This window comes from Prionailurus viverrinus, chromosome B2, assembly GCF_022837055.1.
Source record: "Prionailurus viverrinus isolate Anna chromosome B2, UM_Priviv_1.0, whole genome shotgun sequence".
In the NCBI taxonomy this organism is placed as follows: Eukaryota; Metazoa; Chordata; class Mammalia; order Carnivora; family Felidae; genus Prionailurus; species Prionailurus viverrinus.
Window position 1 is genome coordinate 34,690,485 of NC_062565.1, and position 20,735 is coordinate 34,711,219.

At 38.4% G+C, this 20,735-nt stretch overlaps 1 protein-coding gene across 4 annotated transcripts in view; it reads left to right on the forward strand.

Annotated features, from left to right (window-relative positions):
* MAPK14 (mitogen-activated protein kinase 14) overlaps window positions 1-20,735 on the forward strand; it is a 74,183-nt gene that overhangs the window by 30,243 nt on the left and 23,205 nt on the right. For all 4 annotated transcript variants that reach the window (XM_047858307.1, XM_047858309.1, XM_047858306.1 and 1 more), the window contains exons 3-8: window positions 1,456-1,514; window positions 14,938-15,049; window positions 15,770-15,799; window positions 16,129-16,176; window positions 17,311-17,425; window positions 17,998-18,069. In XM_047858307.1, the coding sequence (XP_047714263.1) occupies window positions 1,456-1,514; window positions 14,938-15,049; window positions 15,770-15,799; window positions 16,129-16,176; window positions 17,311-17,425; window positions 17,998-18,069 (436 nt within the window). The remainder of the gene's footprint in view (window positions 1-1,455; window positions 1,515-14,937; window positions 15,050-15,769; window positions 15,800-16,128; window positions 16,177-17,310; window positions 17,426-17,997; window positions 18,070-20,735) is intronic.

Genomic DNA, 20,735 nt, shown 5'->3' on the forward strand with positions numbered 1-20,735 from the left:
CCTTTCCTTTGGAATAAGATGTAAAGTTTTGGAAAGCTATTCTCCTTGACTTCCAAGGCCTTTCCCTTTTGGGTTCAGGCTATATAATTGAAATTGCTTTTAAAAGCCTGGTAGTTGAATGAGTGGAGTAACATTCTAATTAAAAGTGTGCTTTTTCATGATAAGGTTTTGAGCGTTGGTGTATTTTACTTTCAGAGCTGTTTGTTTAGCTTGGTTGGTTAGAGCAACATGCTAATGAGGCCACTGTCATGGGTCAATTTTCATGAAGGCCATTTGGCTTTCATTTGTTTCATTTCCAGATATTCCCATCTGGATGCCCTCTTCAATACCCATCACCCACCCTCCCCTCCCTCCCACCCCACTTCAGCCCTCAGTTGGTTCTCATTTTTTAAGAGTCTCTTATGCTTTGGCTCTCTCCCCCTCTAAGCTCTCTCTCTTTTTTTTTTTTTTTTTCCTTCCCCTCCCCCATCGGTTCCTGTTAAGTTTCTCAGGATCATTTCCAGATATTCTTAACTCTTGTTTTAGAAGTAACTGATGGTGGTTGGGGAATGGTGGTGGTATAAATGGATTGATCAGTATAACTCCACGACCAGAAAAACTGCTCAAAGACCATGGATTACTGAGTATTAAGTAGTTTTCGCTTTATCCTTCCATAAAGATAGCCTTTTGAAAAAATTTTTAAATTTTCTGATCCAAGTACCTGATGATGATTAAGAAAAGTATCTGAATTTTAAGACTATTGTAAGAATAATACCAAGATTATATACTAAGAGAGTATTTTGGAGCTCAAAAATATCAGTCTTGAAGACTACATCTGGAAAATTTTCATGGAATGATAATACGTTTAAAAAAGATACATGATGCTGGGGCACCTGTGTGGCTTAGTTGGTTAAGTGTCCTACTCTTGATCTCTGCTCGGGTTATGATCTCATGGTTTGTGAGATTGAGCACCGTGTTGGGCTCTGTGCTGATAGTGCAGAACCTTTGTGATTCTCTTCCTCTTTCTCTGCCCCTCCCCCACTTGCATGCATACTCGCTCTCTCTCTCTTTCTCAAAATAAATAAGTAAATAAACATTAAAAAAAAGAAACATGATACTGTAATAATAGTTCTAGAAGTCTGACCTTTTTCTGCTTGTTAATCATTAGTCTATTAGTGCATATGTGAGTCAAGAGCCCTAAATCTTTTTGCTTCTTATTTACAAGTGGCTAAATGTGAGCAAATTCTAAAGAGATGAAGTTTTTAGTGGTGAAATATGTTATGGGAAATGATGTTAACAAGTAAAAATCAAAACCATAATATGGGTAAAAAATAAGTTGTAGTTAAATGTATGATGTTGTGGTGTTATTGAACTGAGATGGTAGGATTTGAAATTCGTTCCTATTAAAATGACTAAGCTTGATGGGTACTATGGTTCTATATTTATTTACTGTCTGATTTTTCTGTTTTCTCATAGGTGATTGGTCTGTTGGATGTTTTTACACCTGCAAGGTCTCTGGAGGAATTCAATGATGTGTGAGTGAACCTTTTGCATTTGCCTTCCTTTGCTAGATGATGAGTGGCAGTCTATTTCTATTCCTGTTTAGCAGTAAACAGACTTCAAAAGATTCTTTATTCCTGTCATCCAGCTCTTCTAGGGGATGGGGATGAATACAGAGATGGTATATTATGTGTGGTGTAAATCTGCATGGGAGGGGTCGGTGCCCAAACTCCTGCTTTGTTCAAGGGTCACCTACATAGTAGTATCTTCATCATTTTAAGGCACATTGTGAAGATTCAGTAGTGAGTCCTTGCAGAGTTCCATGGAAAGGAGTATAGGGAGTTTTGACTATGACTTTTGTTCTCACATTGCCTGTCCCAGTTCTTAAAGAGACGCCTTTCCAGGTTACATCATTAAATTTGCATCATTGAATTTACATCAAAAAACCAGGACCTGGTTTTATACAAGTTCTTCTCTCTTTTTTGTCCCACTTACGTGTGGAAATGATACTAGACTTGCACACTCTTCTTTGAAGAACTGGATTTCTGTCCTGGGACAAGGGGTGGACCTCACATGTTGAGAAAGCTGATGAATTGTGCTGATTCTCCCAGTTGTGACCATCGGGCTGAAAACTGCCAGAATCTTCTAGGAAGCAGTTTGAATGTACCTCAGATGGGGAAGATTTATCCCCTGGCCCCTGACCCCATTGGCAAGGATTGCTCTATGGGGAATTAATGACCTCACATGCCCAGGTTGCACATGTATGAGTTCAAGATAGATTCCAGCAGGTGTTCTTGTGCATGGAACAATCTACTGTAGCTTTCCCAGTGTCTGAATTAGCACACCTCTCTCCCATCCCTAATTCGCAGATACACTATGCTGTAAGAGAGAAGTAACACCTTAAATTCCAGCTTTATTGAAATATAATTGACATAGAACGTTGTGTAAGTTGGGTTCTGATTTTTTTTTTTTTTTAAGTTTATTTATTTTGAGAGAGAGCAAGCACAAGTAGGGGAGGGGCAGAGAGAGGGAGAATCCCAAGCAGGCTCTGTGCTGCTAGCACAGAACCCAACTCAGGGCTCAAAGTCATGAACCCCAAGATCATGACCTGAGCCAAAACCAAGAATCGGATACTTAACTGACTGAGCCACCCAGGTGCCCCAGGTTCTGATTACAGTAAAACCTTGAATTGCAAGTAACTTGTTCTGCGAGTGTTTTGCAAGACAAGTAAACATTTCTAATACATTTTAACTTGATAAACAAGCAATGTCTTGCAATACAAATAGTACATGATGCCAAACATCACATGATCACAACTGAGCCAATGGTTCTTGAAATTCCCTTTGATATACAAGTGCTTTGGATTATAAGCTTGTTTCCAGAAAGAATTATGCTCACAAACCAAGGTTTTACTGGATGTATAAACAAGAATTGAGTTTATCTCTTAGGAGGAAATCTCAGCACCACTTATTGAATATTTGCTGAGCAGAGTGTTAGAAAAAGCCTCAAAATAATGGAAAACACTACTCTTTGCCCTTGACAAATCAAAATCTTACTGGGGGAAGGAAGTAAATTTAAAACCGATTTGTAATCAAGATACAAATTGGCTATAGGACCTTGGACTAGTCACGTTGCCTCCCCGGGCCCCCAGTGGTTCTCTAATTAAACCTAATAGGCAAATGATGAAAATTGGGGTGGTTGACTTCTGAAGCTTTTTTGATACTGGAGAATCTCGGAAAACAGAATGGTGAACCTAAGGTTGCCTGAAGAAAATATTTCATTGTTTATTTTTCTATAATGTTTGTATCACTGAAAAAAATTAGTGCTTGTCCAGGACTGTGGCTATTTCAGAGTTTTCCGAAGTCATTTCAGAATTTGCATAAGAGACCAAACATCTTCGCCTACAATTAATTGCAAGGTTTGCAAATTTAAATACTTCTAGGGCCAACTAACACAAATGAGGCTCAGCATTATACAACTGGGAGTGGGGGTGTGTGTGGTAAAACAAAATACTGGTACTGTACTTCCTTAAAGTAGTCAAATTCACATTAAAACAAAGCAGGCAGATAAAAACCCACTATTCTGGCCAAATCAGATGCGCTAAAGGCTAGAGTGGTTCTGTAGCCTGCCAGGTTTAGAGTAGGCTATAATTTTGAACATGAATTTTTTGTGCTAATTAATAAAATCTCTAGTACTTTTCATACTTACAGTTGAATTTTAATCATGTGTTATGTGTATTTGTGCCTTTATGTTGCAGTTAGCATGTTTCATTTATCATACAATTCAAATACAATTTTCCTGAATTTGTAACTTCTTGGTTACTAGGCATTGTGCATACTTCATTTGTAAGACTATATACTTTTTTACTTAAAAAAAATTTTTTTATTACGTTTATTTATTTTTAATAGAGACAGCAAAAGTGGGGGAGGGGCAGAGAGAGAAGGAGACAGAATCAGAAGCAGGCTCCAGGCTCAGAGCTGTCAGCACAGAGCTGGACATGGGGCTTGAACCTACAAGCCGCGAGATCATGACCTGAGCCGAAGTTGGACGCTTAACCGACTGAGCCATCCAGGCGCCCCAAGACTATGTACTTTTTTAAATTTAAACTTTATTTTGAAGTAATTTCTGCCCCCAACATGGGGCTTGAACTCAGAATCCTGAGATCAAGAGTCACATGATCTACTGACTGAGCCAGCCAGGCACCCCTGTGAGAACATAACTTTTGAGAAAGGAACAATAGATAGTGAGTTTTGGTCATTAGGAACAATGTGAATCTAACAGAGAGAGAGATTGTTTGGAAAATGTGGAGTTAAAAGATGAATATATGAAGCTGTTCTTGACTGCCATATGATGTGGTTATACAGATGGCAAAATTTTGTAGTTTGGTGACTGAAAATCATTTGGACATTTCTCTTGGCTTCTTGATGGTAATGTTTGCTGGGAGGTGGCATATATATGCATATGCATGCTTCAAATATTTAGTTCCCAATAGAAATCCAAAGAAATTATTTTTTAAAGTGTTTATTTACTTATTTTGAGAGAGAGAGAGAGAGAGCACATGAGTGAGGGAGACAGGCACAAGGAGAGAGGGAGAGAATCCCAAGCAGGCTCCACTCTCAGCGTGACCTGAGCTGAAGTCAAGAGTCAGTCTCTTAACCCACTAAGCCGCACAGGCACCCCAGAAATCCAGAAATTTTAAATGGCACTGGCCATTTAATGCTTGATTAGAACCTAACCCCTAGAGAAAGCTGCAACTTTGTGCAACAATATTGCCTTTTCTTGGGGATGTCAGTTCTCTAATCAAGCTTATAGGCAACGAAGAGTCTTTGGACTCTTAGTGGGAACTATTTCCTCAAATTTCAGGAAAGCTGAATTGTCATGGTAAGTGGAATTTTCTACTGCTTTTTGCATTTTTTGTTTTTTACACCTTCACATTGCAGGTTTCTTATACCTGAGTTCCTTATCTCTGCTTAGTTCTTGAAGAGGAAATAGAAGTGGGGTTTTAGAATCTGCTGTGATCTAGCAGAAGACCTTACAACAGGGTCAGCCAGCAACCGTTGTTTCAGTGAAAACCAGTGTGCAAATTATCACCTTGTGTAGAGTTAAACTTGATAAAAATGACTGTTCATCTAACAAGTGTAACTTTTTTCCTTTAAAAAAATTTTTTAACGTTTGTTTTTGAGACAGAGACAGAGCATGAACACGGGAGGGGCAGAGAGAGAGGGAGATACAGAATCTGAAGCAGGCTCCAGGCTCTGAGCTGTCAGCACAGAACCCAACTCGGGGTTAAACTCATGGACCGTGAAATCATGACCTGAGCTGAAGTCTGATGCTTAACCGACTGAGCCACCCAGGGACCCCTAACAAGTGTAGCTTTTTTTATGTCATTGTAAATAAAAGCTGCTGAGCATACTGCATTGGTAAAGAGAGTTTCTGGATTACATTTAATCTGATTTCATTCAGTATTTGAACACCTATCCTATACTAGGCACGGTACTAGTTTCTGAGGAATGTAACAGTAAATAAAGATAAGCATGATCTCTGATGATCGAGTTGAGACTCCTCATAGGAGAGAAGAAAATTTTTAATAAACCATAGGCAGTGTGGTAGGTTCTGGAAGATCCTACATGATTTGTTCCTGTGCACTCCCTGACCACATCTATATTCTTCCCACCCACTCTCTGCATCCATCCACTCTGGCCTCTGTGTTCTTGCTTGAATATGGACATCCACATTCCCAGTGGGACCTTTATCCTGGTTTCTAATGTTGGCCTGAACACCCTCCCCACATATCCACATGACTGGCTCCTTTGTTTCTTTCAGGACCCACTCAAAGGTCTCTTCACCAGAAGCTCTTTTTCCCCTCACTAGCATAGCTTCAGCCTACCACCGTCCGTGTCTACACCTTACTCCACGTTGTTCTTAGATGTTGCCATCCTACATTTGTGATTGTGTCTCTTCTCCCTCTGGCTTGCACGGTCTAGTAGAGTAGGGAGTTTGTTTTCTTCCTTGTTGAATCTTTAAAGTTTTTTTGTTTTTTTTTTTTATGTTTTGTTTATTTTTGAGACAGAGAGACAGGGCACGAGTGGGGAAGGGGCAGAGAGATAGTCGAATCTTTAGTACTTAGAGGTTTCAGATGAGGAAACTGTGGTCGAGAGAAGAACTGAATTCTGTAATACTACATATGAAATTGCATACAACTCAGGTCTTTTGGCTCTAAATGTATTTCTTTTTTCTTTTTTCTTCTAAATGTATTTCTAATGACATTTTTCTTGATCCAGGGCTGTGATTATTATTTGAAAGTCTGCCAGCCTTTCTTACTGGGTAGATACTATGATTGGTTCTGTGTAAGATGTCACAACTGAAGGCCTTCCAGTTGTATGTGGTGCCTGTTTGTAATGAGACAAAACATAAATGTTTACCTAAAATAACTAAAGGACCAAGTCAAATTTCTAATGTCGAAGCAACATACAGGGTCTCAAGACACAGGAGAAACTCAGTAGAGGAAAGCCTCTAAACAAAGTAATAATTGGGTCTGAAGAAACAGGTAAATATAGATGGGGCTTAGAGGTTGAAATTTATTCCAGACAGTCAAAGAAATGAAGAAAACGTGTCAAGTGTACAGAAAAAGAGATTTGATTGAATGGAGAATGTTAAAGGAGTTGATAGATAAGCATTGATTTTTGTTTTGTATTTGGATAAAAACTGTGTAAGTAAATTATGATTGATTGGCTTTTGTGGCAGAGAAGAGTTGTTTTCCTAATTTAGCAAATAAGCACTATCTGCTCGGAAGTAATGCTTTCCTCCATCACTGTGAAAGAAATACCCAGCCTCATTGTTTGGGCTTACAGAAATACTTTCATTCTTTGAAAATAGGCTGAGCGCCCAAGATAGGTAATGCAGGAAGAGAAGCAGTCTGGGAGAAAAACGAAGGAGTTAACTGTATCAACGGTATATTTGCAACTTAACTTCCTTCGCAGGTCTGCTGCCGACCTGCCAAGGGTAGAGAGTTGGTGAAACTCCTTGTAGCTGTCTTCAGTGACTTACATTTAATACCATTGAGTTTTTGTCTGATATGGTCAATAAGATGTCCCCCTTTTCTCAGATGAGCTAATTTAAAAAGGTAAAGAAGCTTCAGGGTCTGGCTTAGAGTTTGGGTCCTTCAATAAATCTTTCCCGGGGCGCCTGGGTGGCTCAATGGGTTAAGCATCCGACCTCAGCTCAGGTCATGATCTCACAGTCCGTGAGTTCGAGCCCTGCGTCGGGCTCTGTGCTGACAGCTCAGAGCCTGGAGCCTGCTTCAGATTCTGTGTCTCCCTCTCTTTCTGCCCCTCCCCTGCTCATGCTCTGTCTCAAAAATAAATTAAAAAAAAATTTTTTTTTAAATAAAAAATAAATCTTTCCCTTCAATTAACTCCTTCCTAAGTATGGGTTGGGGCCCTCTTTTGTGTGTTCTCTAGCACCTTGATATTTTATAGCTCTAATCATGCTTTCTTAGGAGTTTATATTCATAAATACCTTCCTCTCATCTAAATTCTGTAACTCTCTTTTTCATCATTGCATCCCCAGTGCTCAACAATTAATATTTGTTGGTGGAGTGATTGAAGAAATAACCTTGTGCTGTTTACAACTGATTGATGATCTAATTTTCTGGTAGTATGCTCAGTATATTCTCTTTTGACTAGCTTTTTGTTTTTATCCTGTAATGTAGACCATATAGTAAAATATTGAGTCCAGGTTGATTGATGCAGATAATTTAGAGGTCACCTCTCAGTAATCTTTGCTTTAAATGAGGAGAATAGTTTGTTGTGAAATAAGCTGGCTAAGCTGTCTACATGGCTGCTAAATGGTGCCTTTACTCCTTACATTAAAACCATCTGGTCTGCTTACCAGATAAGATCTTTGGCATGAGTATTTTAATGAGATGTATCTTGCTTGGTCCTACTAGTAATTCTATATGCATTGTCCTGAGTCATTAGATTCTGTTCAGTAGTAATTTAGTGCCTACTATCTACCAGATACTGTTCTAGTTTCTATAGATACTACAGGGAACAAAAATAATTTTGTCCTCCTTACACATTGTACAGATAGATAACAATAAACCATTAGCATAAAAAAAATTTAGTGTATTTGCAGGCAATAATGCTGTGGACAAAAAGAAAAGGTAACATAGGGGAATTTAGGAGTGTGAGGGCAGGGTGTGAGATGCAGTGGCCAATGACGTTCTCATTGCGAAGGTGAATTTTGGAGCAAACATTTGAAGGAGTAGAGGAATTAGACTCACGGATATTCTGGGGGAAGAGCATTCCAGGCAGGAGAGCATTCTAAGCAGAAAGAATAGCCAGTGCAAAGGTCCTGAGATAGAGGACTCCATGCTGAATTGGAATTTCAGCAAGGGGTCTCTGTGCCTGGAGTAAGGAGGCCAGTGTGGAGCTGAATGGAACAGGGGAGAGAAGTAGATGATGAGGTCAGAGAGATATTTGGGAACAGGGTGCTGGATTATGTAAAGTTTTATTTGGCCATTGAGGGGGTTTTTATCTTTATTCTAAATGAAAAGGAGAGAAGTGATATGATCTGATTTTTATTTTTAAAAAATTACTCCGCTGCTGTGTTGCAAATAGATTGTAATGAGTCCCAAGGATCACTGGATGTATTTCAGAGGCTTGTGGTTACAAATTGTCAATCTCTGTGATTATTTTAAATATGGAAATATTTTTTTGCCCTGTGATGATTGCTTTATCAAATAGGACTAACAGTAGTAGACATGCCAATCTATAGATATAAGAGAGATTTTTTTTTCTATGAAGATTTTTTCTGATTGTATCATGCTTTAAAAAGAAAGGTGGTAGGGGAGGAGTCTTGACAATTGGGTGTTATCCAAGAAGTGCTTAATAAGTGAAGTTCTAAAATGGGGCACTGTTGAGAGTACTGAAAACCTCTTAATGTAGAGTTCTGCCTTTTTGCTGGTACAGTAACTTTTACTTATGATCACTTTGAGAGATGGTGATTTGTGCTCTTTATGTTTGATTTAATTTAAGGGAGACCGTCTTCCAAGGAAAGTGAAGAACAAGATTTGAATCAGGCCATGAAATTGTCTTTTCAGCCTTTAGACTAATAAAGTCCGATTTACTTAATTCATTTTTTTAAGTGCATTTAAAAAATTTTTTTATTATATGAAATTTATTGTCAAATTAGTTTTCATACAACACCCAGTGCTCATCCCAAAAGATGCCCTCTTCAATACCCATCACCTCCCCTCCTCCCCCCCACCCCCCATCAACCCTCAGTTTGTTCTCAGTTTTTAAGAGTCTCTTATGCTTTGGCTCTCTCTCCCACTCTAACCTCTTTTTTTTTCTTTTTTTTTCCTTCCCCTCACCCATGGGTTTCTGTTAATTACTTAATTCATTTTTAAAGATGGGAGCACTAGGAAGGGAAGAGAGGGACCCATGGCTCTCCACTGGCTGCAGCCTCTATGCTCACAGCTCAATTTGCCCAGAATCCAAAGGCCTCCTTGGCCAAGGGCTCCATCATGCTGGGTATTTTCATCCTGATGTTCTTTGCCATCCTAGGCCTGGTCATTCTGGCCTACATTATCTGTCTGCTCTAGTGGCCTGCGGCTGCGATAGGGAGCCCTCAGAACTGTTCAGCAGGGAGGGAGGAAGCTGACTGGTTGAGCATCCTGCTTGGCTGACACACCAGTGGATCTTTGTTTCTGGTCATTATTTCGGCTCCTGGTCTCCAGGCCAGCGAGGGGCCTCTTATCAACAGCAGCAACCCTGCTGCCCAGCAGACCTCTTCCAGAGCCTTCTGGATACGATACGGTTAACCACTGTGAAGCAGGGGGCTTTTTGAGCTGGAGATAGAGGGTGTTGAGGACACAGAGCTGAAATGTAGACCATTATGGAGAACTGCTCAAACATTCATCTTGATAGCCTTTCTTTAGGTGTAAAGGCAACTGCCTATGATGCTAAAATATGTTCTTTCCTCTCCCTGTCACATGTGTGTGTGTGGGGGGGGTCCCTTGTAAGTTCAAGAGCACATTGTCCATCTTCGTCTATGAAGTAGTCACTTTATCAGTGTCTTTACAGATTGCACAGTCTAAGGCTGTGTGGTATCCCTGTCTCACTCTGTAGCCAAAAGGAACTTGTCATCTGAATTTAAGATTTATCATAATTTTTACCACTCCATACCACTTGTGCCCTAGGTTCTCATTTAAAGAGAGAGATGGTTATATGGTCCTCATTCTTTGTGACTGGGTGAGTTATAAATTCTTGAAATAGGGTGTCTATAACTCATCTTGTTATTTGAGAAAAATCTCTCTCTTACCCTAAATAAATGTCTTTAATTTTGTCAAATATTCCTTTTATGGAAAAAAAAAAACTTTCAACTTATTTCTTTGTCCAATTAGGGTTGAGGAAACCATGTATTTTGGAATCCAGACGAGGCTTGGGCCCCAAATCTGTGGTAGTTAATTTCCTTGAAAAGTCCATCATAATTGTTCTACATTTGATTTTCCTTTCTAGCTTAAAAATAAACAGAGAGAAAAAAAAGATGACAACTAGATAGCATTCCGGCTTTCTCAAGTCAAACCTCTGTTAATTTATTTGAGGTATTATGAACACTGACAATACTAGTCATGTCTTTACCAAAATGTAACTAAATTTGCTTTCCAGAGACAAATTCTGTAGAAATGTGGTTATCCATGAATGTTCCTTTTGGAATAGACTTATTCCAAATGTGTTCATCTACATTTTCTTCTCCCTTGTTCACCGTTTTAAAAGTTCATACCTCTTCCATAAACATTCAGTAACTTTGCATGATGCTTGCTTTTGTCCACTGTTGGAAGGTTTATTTTTGAAACCTTTCAGTATATGATGAGCTGGAATTTGACAATTGGTTGTTGTGAATTAGTCTTTGGGATTCGTGGAAACAACATACAGTGATTAGGTTACTCCCTGCAAGACATTTCTGCCATGAATGCTTTTTAGTTTATTTAATTGTAGCCTGGCAGCAATGCATGATAGTTATTACTATATAGACTCATTAATTTAATGTTTTGACAGTCTCACCCTCTGCCTGGAAATTTTACTGATAAAATAGATGTGGTCTCTGATGGGGACAGTGGTGGAATATTCTAATTAAAAGCATGCTCTTTGTCTCTCAGGCTGTGCACTCAGTGGTCTTCTGGCTATATAGGATTTCTTAAATTTTTTTTCTTAATGTTTATTTATTTTTGAGAGAGAGAGAGACAGACAGAGTGCGAGCAGGGGAGGGGCAGAGAGAGAGGGAGACACAGAATCTCGAGCAGGCTCCAGGCTCTGAGCTGTCAGCTCAGACGTGGGGCTTGAACTCACGAACCATGAGATCATGGCCTGAGCCGAAGTCAGACACTTAACCAGCTGAGCCATCCAGGCACCCCTGGCTGTATAGGATTTCTTAAGTCACTGGTAACCATTTAAACACAATAGTTATATTTGAAATTACTATGGTTGTTTTGGTAATACTGCTTAACATCTTTGTGAACTAGAACAGGCATATTAGAGAGTTAAGATTTTTAGGTTTTATTTCAAGACAAATTAAGGGAGATTCTAAGTGGAATCATGTAGAACAATGTTCTCTTTGTTTACCCTTTCTCCTTAAAATTATTTGTTAAAATCGAGAGAATAATCCTTGTTCTATCCAAAGTCATAAAATGTAATTCTTTGCAAAACACTTATAAAATAGAAATTGGATTCTCTCTTCCTCAACCTGAGCCTTACATTTTGTCATAATTGATATTATGCATATGGCAACCATTATACTTGATCTTCTGGGAGAAGTCCTGATTTCAAAATATTAACCAGTTATTGATAACATTCTCATATTTGTCAGATTATGTGTTAGTTGGGGCTAAAAAAATACAGTGACTGTGATTAAGATGGAATATTGCTAGGCTTTTGCCAACTTTCTTCTTTCAGTAAAGATTAACTTTGATAGTAAGTATCAAAGTTACTTACTTTGATACTTACTGTCAAATTACTTAATTGAGAATTACTATGGAAATTATCTAGAGATACTGCTTCCCTGATTATTGTGACACTTAGAAAACTTTTTTTTTTTTAAAGAAGATCATTCTTTTGACTTACATTTGAGGTCAAACGGAAGAATTTGGAAGCAGTATGTGCTGTGATTAAGACCATGGTCCTGGGCGCCTGGGTGGCTCAGTTGGTTAAGCATCTGACTTCAGCTCACGTCATGATCTTACGGTTCGTGGGTTTAAGCCCCTCATCGGGCTCTGTGCTGACAGCCCAGAGCCTGGAGCCTGCTTCGGATTCTGTGTCTCCCTCTCTCTCTGCCCCTCCCCTGCTTATGCTAGCTCTCTCTCTCTCTCTCTCTCAAAAATAAACATTAAAAAAAAAGTAAAAAAAAAAAAAAAAAGACCATGGTCCTGAGAGCAAACAGTTTTTGATTCAACCCTTGATATTATCACTGTTTTAACCTTGAGCAAGTTACATATCCTTGTTCTGTTTCCTTATCAGTGAAATGGCAAGGCTAATGAGAATCTTATAGAGTCGTCGGGAAGAATACATGAGACACAGGCATGATACACAGCGCTTGACACAGAGCAAGCACTGACTACATTTGGTTGTTATGTTGAGCTTGGAACATCTCTTAAAAGAGAACTACCTTTAATGAAGCCTTTCAAAAAGTCCAATTCACTCTTTAAATTACATTTAGAGTCTGCCCTTTCCTCAAGGACGTGTAATGGTGCAACCTTTAAAAATATGAAATGCTAAAGTCTTACTTTTATATCTAGGCTAAGTTCTTTTGATCTTTGTGAAATTGGGAACTGACCATATCCGCCCAAAAGGGAAATTACGAAACAGGAGAAAAATTCAGTTCCTCTTTAAGGAGAGAAAGTAACAATATAATGTGTGGTGTGGTGTGATGTGGGGTGGGGTGTGTGTGTGTATGAAGAGAGATCATGCACATATTTATATAACGCATTAATAGATTTAAATTTACTGGCCTAGTGTCTTTTCCTCTAAATTTATAAAATATAAAAATAGAAATGAAATGAAAGCATTTGTAATAGCTCAACTGGTATACATTATTATTCAGCCTCAGGAACGAGTAGTGATTCTCACACAGTAGATAAAACCTAACTTGATTTTTAAAAATTCAGCCTTTTTACTACTGATCTGGTTTTTATGTTCCCATAGCTGTGTAATACAGTAATGAGTGGGTAAGGCATTGCATCTAGAATGTTTGTGGTGAACCTGTTGGACTTGAATGTAATCGTTTCCCTAATCTTACCACGTAAGGTTAATAACCAGGATCACACCTGTGAGGAGAGGTTCTGGAATGCCCCATTTTGCTTTATAGATAATATTCCTCCTTCCTTTAAAGTAAATGCAGGAATATTGTCAGTGAACAATATCCTTTTACCAGTGAATCCTGAAAAAGGAGAATTATAATTTGAAAATTTAAAAATGTTCCTATTTTAGTGCCTACAACTTGGTTTATAATGAGGTGAAAATAACAACGATAGATTTAAAAATCAAGATACTTTATCATGGCCATGTATTTAGTTGCACTGTGTATTTCTCATGCAACATTTTTTTTTTAAACTGATATTGACACATACATCATTCTGATCTTCATCTTTGCTTTTTTCTTGTCTCTTTCTTCAGAGAACCTAGGAAAAGATACATCTAGTAAGAAGGATTATAGAAATTTTTAGAAAACTAGATGGAAGGTGGTAAAGTTAGAATAGGGGTAATGAGCCCCCCATGTAGTTACTAAGTTTTTAGCTGTCACTGTCATACTTACTGCCTTGCCTTCCCTTCCTTCTCTTCTCTTCTCTTCTCTTCTCTTCTCTTCTCTTCTCTTCTCTTCTCTTCTCCTCTCCTCTCCTCTCCTCTCCTCTCCTCTCCTCTCCTCTCCTCTCCTCTCCTCTCCTCTTCTCTCCTCTTTTGTGCATCATGATAACTGTACTCTTTTATCCCTATCACCTATTTCATCAATCCCCCTACCCACCTCCCCTCTGGTAACCATCAGTTTGTTCTCTGTAGTTAAGAGTCTGTTTCTTGGTTTGTCTCTCTCTCTCTCTCTCTCTCTCTCTCTCTCTCTCTCTCTTTTCCTTTATTCATTTGTTTTCTTAAGTTCCACATATGAGTGAAACTATGGTATTTGTCTTTCTTAGACCAACTTATTTTGCTTAGCATTATACTTTCTAGCTCTATCCATGTCGTTGCACTATGTATATACCACATATAGTATATGAAATATTACACTGTGTATATATATACCACATCTGTATTCATCAGTTGATGGACACTTGGGCTGCTTCCATACCTTGGCTGTTATAAATAATGCTGCTATAAACAAAGGGGTGCATGTATCCCTTTGAATTAGTGTTTTTGTATTTTGAGGGTAAATACCCAATAGTGGGATTACTGGACATATGATAGTTCTATTTTTAATTTTTTGAGGAACCTCCATACTGTTTTCCACAGCAGCTGCACCAGTTTGCATTCCTACCAGTAGTGCATGAGGGTTCCTTTTTCTCTACATCCTCACCAACACTTGTTTCTTGAATTTTTTATTCCAGCCATTCTGACAGTCATAGGTGGTATCTCATTGTGATTTTGATTTTCATTTCCCTGATATTGAGTGATGTTGAGCATCTTTTCCTGTGTCTATTGGCCATCTGTATGTCTTCTTTGGGGAAATGTCTGTTCATATCTTCTGCCCATTTTTTAATTGGATTATTTGCTTTTGGTGTGTTCAGTTGTATCAGTGCTTTATATGTTTTAGATACTAACCCTTTATCAGATATATCATTTGCAGATATCTTCTATTCAGTAGATTGCCTTTTAGGCAATTGCCTTTTCTTAAATACCTCTAGAAGTCTTATGAAATTAAGAGCTTTCACAGGGGTTCTGGATTATTGTGTAACTCTCCATTAATTTCTAGGTATCTGGTGACCCATCTCATGGGAGCAGATCTGAACAACATTGTGAAATGTCAGAAGCTTACGGATGACCATGTTCAGTTCCTTATCTACCAGATTCTCCGAGGTCTCAAGGTATAGTCTCTCCTTCTCCATCTCAAGGCTTAAGAGAAAGAAGAAGAAGAAAGAAAAAAAAAAACCTTTCTTATGGAAAATTTCAAACATAAAATCACAAGTACAATTATACTGTAATGAACCCCTGCGCTTACTCAATGACCACAGCTACCAACATATGGCCAATCTTGTTTCTGTTGTATTCCCCAAGCCCTGGATTCTTTTAAGACAAGTCCAGACATCATATCCTTCCACCCATAATAGATATTTCAGTATGTATGTCTGAGAGCTCAGGACTCTTCATTCTTCCTTCTAAAGAGTAGTCATAATCTCTTGATCTAATCTAATGTCTGGTCAGAGTCATGTTGAAACTTTAAAAACCTCCTCTAGGATGCTAATTTGTTTGTGGGAAGGGCAGATAAGTAATGTTTTAAAATTAAAGCACCTTTGACATTGACATTTAGCAGCTTTGAGTCCGTAGTGAGCTCCAGAGCACTAGCCAGAAAATAGGTTGAAAGCTGTTTCACTTATACTTCAACTCTATGAATAGAATCGATGGTATAGAAATCATAGTTATGATAAATGTTCAGATTACTGATAATTACTTGTTCTCATTTCTAATGCTACTTTTTAATACTAGTAGTTCTTACTGATTCATGAAAATATACTTTAACTATGTCATATGGCCATAAGAAGTTGGAGATAACTTTTTGATTTAACTGACTTTTTTCTCTTTCACAGTATATACATTCAGCTGACATAATTCACAGGGTAATGTATTATGATTTTGATGACATTATTTGGGGAGGGAGCGCTGAAGTGGAGAGGACCGGCATGTGGCCAAGATCCTAGTCTAAGCTTATTTTAGCCATTGAACTATTGATTATAACTTCACTCTAAGTTTAAACTGATTAAAGAAATGTGTGTGGTTTTTACTATTTAAGGGTAATTAGGACTAGGTAGTGACTGACTATAGATGGAGATCATTTATAGCTGAATAAAGTCTTACTTTTATGTTTGGATCTTCATCATTAGCTGTGGGGAGAAAACCTAGCATGAATCATAGAGTTGATCATGTCCTCTCTGGACTTGCTTCCTAGGACCTGAAACCTAGTAATCTAGCTGTGAATGAAGACTGTGAGCTGAAGGTAAGATGAAGAGACAGTGGGAATTGTTTGTTTCCACTTGTAATTACATGTTTGACTAACCAGGCAGACTTATGTAGTAAATGGGTTTATAAAATCATGACTTTTTGTCTGAAAATTCATATTTTCCTTAGAAATATCAGAGTTTGAATCACAGGCTTAATAAGTCTTAGTTTAAAGGATATTGAAGGTGGCATCAGGTGTCGTACTTTCATTCTAAAATAAAGTTACATTAGAAATTTAATTTGTTAGTTATAATAAAGGAAAATCATAGTCTGAATATTAAGTAAGCAATCCTGAAGAGATAATTACTAGATTAGTTTCCTAAGATAAGAATGGCAAAAGCCACTCATTCAAAGTAATTCAAATAGGGGATAAATATAAATATATAGAGAGCAAGCAGCTTTAGAATATTTTTTCTCATTTTTAATCAATCTTTTAAACATAATTAAATGTAATAAAAAGAATCATTTTAAGTGCACCCTTGATAAATTTATGTATGCATTTAACCACCAACACAATTAAAATAAAGAACACTTTTTCACTTCCAGAAGTTGACTTATGCTCCTTCCGAGCCACTCCCTACTCCTCTACCCCTAATCCTGGACCACTGATCTAATTGCTGACACCATAGAACAGATTTATTTTTTTCTGGAATTTCACATGAATGGAATCATACAGTATTTGTGTGTGTGTGTATCTGATTTTTGCTTAGTATAATATTTTTGAGATCTGTGTTATATCAGTAGTTCATTCCTTTTTGTTGCTGAATAGTATCCGTTTTGTGAATATGCCACGATTTGTCTATCCATCTACCTGTTGATAGACCTTTGCTTCAATTCCAGTTTGGGGCTGTGTAAAGCTGCTATGAATATTCATATGCAAGCCCTTGTGTGGCTGTATGTTTTCATTGCTCTTGGGTAAATGCCTTGGAGTAACATTTTTGTTTTGCTTTTTGTAATTTCATTTTTTAAATTGCTGTGTTTATCATGCATTCCAAACATAGACTTGGAAGTATGTTTATGAAAGTGCTGTATTGTTCTTCCCGTTTCTGAGGCAGTAGAGTTTTTTCCCTCCTGCCTTATGAGACTTAGGATCCTGACTGTTCCAGTGCCTGATTTCTCTTCTCTCCCTTAGATCTTGGATTTTGGACTGGCTCGACATACAGATGATGAAATGACAGGCTATGTGGCCACTAGGTGGTACAGGGCTCCTGAGATCATGCTGAACTGGATGCATTACAACCAGACAGGTATTGCTTTTATTGGTTAGTTAGCACCTTCTTGGTCAGCATGTTGAGCGTATTTGGGATTCTCAGAAGCAGAGGTAGTGGGAATGGGAAGAAGCATCTTTTTTTTCCATCAGTAATCCTTTTAAAGTCGACAGAATATATTTCAGTTGCTCAGATAGAGAAGGGGGGTGGTGTTGTACACAGCTTTCAAACTTTATGATTTAGCAGTTGAGTTTTTATTTATTTAGATTTCCAGCGTATTCTGTGAGTACTTCTATCTGAAGACAATGGGCTCATAATTGTAACCTCTCAACATGACTTGGGAGAATCCACCATTTCCACCAATAAGAGTCTCTACCCCTTTGTGAACAGCTTATTTCTCTTTGCCTTAATTATGTTTTGACATCCTACCTATGAAGCCCTTTAGTGGGGTGAAGGTCTTAATAAGCTAACTTCCATAAAGATGAGCATGAATCGTGGACCTCAAATGTCTTAAATATTAATTTGAGTATTTCACTTCTAGTTATAGTTCCATTTGTGGTCAGGTATGATAACAGTGACATTGTATGCCCTTTTCTCTTTAATTTTGCCAGTTGATATTTGGTCAGTGGGATGCATAATGGCCGAGCTGTTGACTGGAAGAACGTTGTTTCCTGGTACAGACCGTATCCTTTAAAAAGTTTTGGATTCTTGTTTCTTATCTGTATTCCAGTGTCCATGGAAGTATATCATTTTTACCTATCTCTAGGGAAGCTCTCAGTTACTTGCTTATATAGTTGAGACATGCGTTATGAGATCCGCCCTCTGGCTAAGTGTCTTGCCTTGCCAACAAAGTGCCTTCAATTTTACTTGTGAGTTGGAAAAATTCCTCACAAGCTGGGGAACTCTTTATATCTTCTACCTGTCATCTTTTGCAGTGAGTTCTTTATTACATTAATCTTCCCACAGCAGTTCTGCAACCTGAGCGTATTCCTGAGAGGCTCCAGATCTCAATGACTGGTTTAGTCTACTTGTACAAACACTTAATGAGAGCAAGATACCCATTTATAAATCAGGGGTGTCTTTAGCTTTTATGTTTGATTTACATGTTAAAAAGATTATATTTCATCCCTATAATGATGCACCTGCTGACTCTCTTTATACTTGTTGTTTAACAACAAATAATAAAAGGAAGACATGATAAGGTCATCCTGCCATGTGATGGCACAATTTTTTTTTTTCCAGCACAATTTTGTTTTTATCTAGATTGTAGCCAAACCTTAATTTACTGCCAGATTTACCATCTAGCCCATGGTTTACCATGGCCCTTTTATTTTAGGCCCTTTCCCATCTGCTGTATGCCCATTTCATGCTTTAGAACTAGTATCATCCAAATGTGGTTTGTTAGAAGTCCCATTACTTTCACTTGGGGAAGATGTTCAAGTGAGAAAGAATGTTGAAATATGTGTCTAGAATTAGGTTTGAAGATTTTTGTAAAATTCATCTGACTAGCCTATAGTGGGTTTGGCTGGGCTTTAAAAATGCTGCAGTCATGCTATGAATGTGTTCTATCATGCTTAGAGACCTAAAAGCTGTTTTAACAGACCCTCACCTAAGCAAACTCATTGAATTTATACCAGAATGTCCGTTTACTTGCTTACAGTTTGGGATATACTTTTGTGGTGACTGTGAATGTTCATGCTATCTCTCCACATGTTCTATCTATCTTCTGCTGAAGAAAAATGTGCTTTCCTAATGAACTGAAAAGCTTCTGCCCCTCAGGCAAAGTTGTGTATTTCCCTGACTATTTCTGCATTGATAGAGTTCTGTCTCCCTGTATTGAACTCACCTTACTGCTCCTCGGTCCCGGATTCTTGGTTTAAATACCTAGTGTTTGTTTCATTCACCTTATATCTGCATCTTAGAAATGTGGTATATACATTATAGTCCAAGCTAAGAGAATTAGGGAAATTTTTAATTCCCCTTTTCCTCAGGTACACAGCTCAGAGTCCCCATCCAGCAGACTAATGTCTCTCTTCCCAAGCACACTACTCTGATGCATTTCTCTGTTCCTCCCTCTCCTTCCTCTTCTTTATTATCCGTAGCTCCTTTTACCTGCAGTCAGCTTTGGACACGCGTGCCTGCATTGACATGCAGAGTAGTGGAGAGAGACAGTAGGGTGTACTGGTTGAGAACACATACTCTGGAATCAGACTTCTGGGTTTCGATCCTACCTCTTATACTCCCCGCTGTGTGTTTTCTAACCTCTGTCTCTCGATTTCCTGAACCATAAAATGCTAATAGTATGTACTTTACAAGGCAGTTGTGAGAATTCAGTGAGACAGTATCTGGAAAGTAGTTAGAGCCTGGCAGGAAATGTTAGCCATCATCTTCATTAGTGACTTTTGGGAAACATTTTTTCCCTTTACCTTCCCACTTTACTGTCTGCCTGTGAATCATTAAAAGTTTTTGTTTGTTTGTTTTATTTAAATTGTGTGACAAGTAGTAAAGGATGGGCTACTGGTAGAAAGGTTTTAAAGCAATTGTGCCCTATGGTTTTATCTCACAGACTTACTTACTCCCTGATGGCTTGACTCTTTTAGAATGCTAACTTTCAACCTGTAAGACATCTTCCCTTTATTTTTTCTTATTTTAGAGACAGAGACAGAGTGTGTGCACATGTGTGCAAGCAGGGTAGGAGCAGAGGGAGAGAGAATCCCAAGCAGGCTCCGTGCTGTCAGTGCAGAGCTTGACGTGAGGCTCGATCTCATGACTGTGAGATCCTGATCTGAGCTGAAATCAAGTGTTGGACGCTTAACTGACCAAGCCACCCAGGCGCCCCAGAAGTCTTCCCTTTTTGTGCATACTTCTTTTCCTTCTGTGAGCTTTAGATAGAAAACCTAGCATTTAGGCTTTTTACCATGGGCTTTTTTTTAATACATGGAAATTCATTTCAAAATTCCTATTTTAGTAACACACCATTTCTTTTGTACTTGGCTCTTTTTCAGACAGATATTCTACTGGATCATAAAAGTCAAATTCAGAGGATTTGTATTTGCAATACATACCACCCCCATCCTGTCCGTTGCCAGCTGTGTGGATGTAGATTTGGTGGCCGGACAAGGAGAGAGGAAAACGTTTTCTATTACTTTTTCTTGCCTGAAGTGTACAGTTATGTGCATTCTAGCATAGTGGTTCTTAACTCTCATTTTCATCAGAATACTTCGGGGAGCTTTTAAAAACTCCCAAGTGCCAGGGCACCACCTCACAGACTCAACTAAAGTTGGTGTGGGGTCCAAGCACAGGCTTTGACGTATGTTTTAAGTCCCCGGTTGTTGCCAATGTGCAGCAG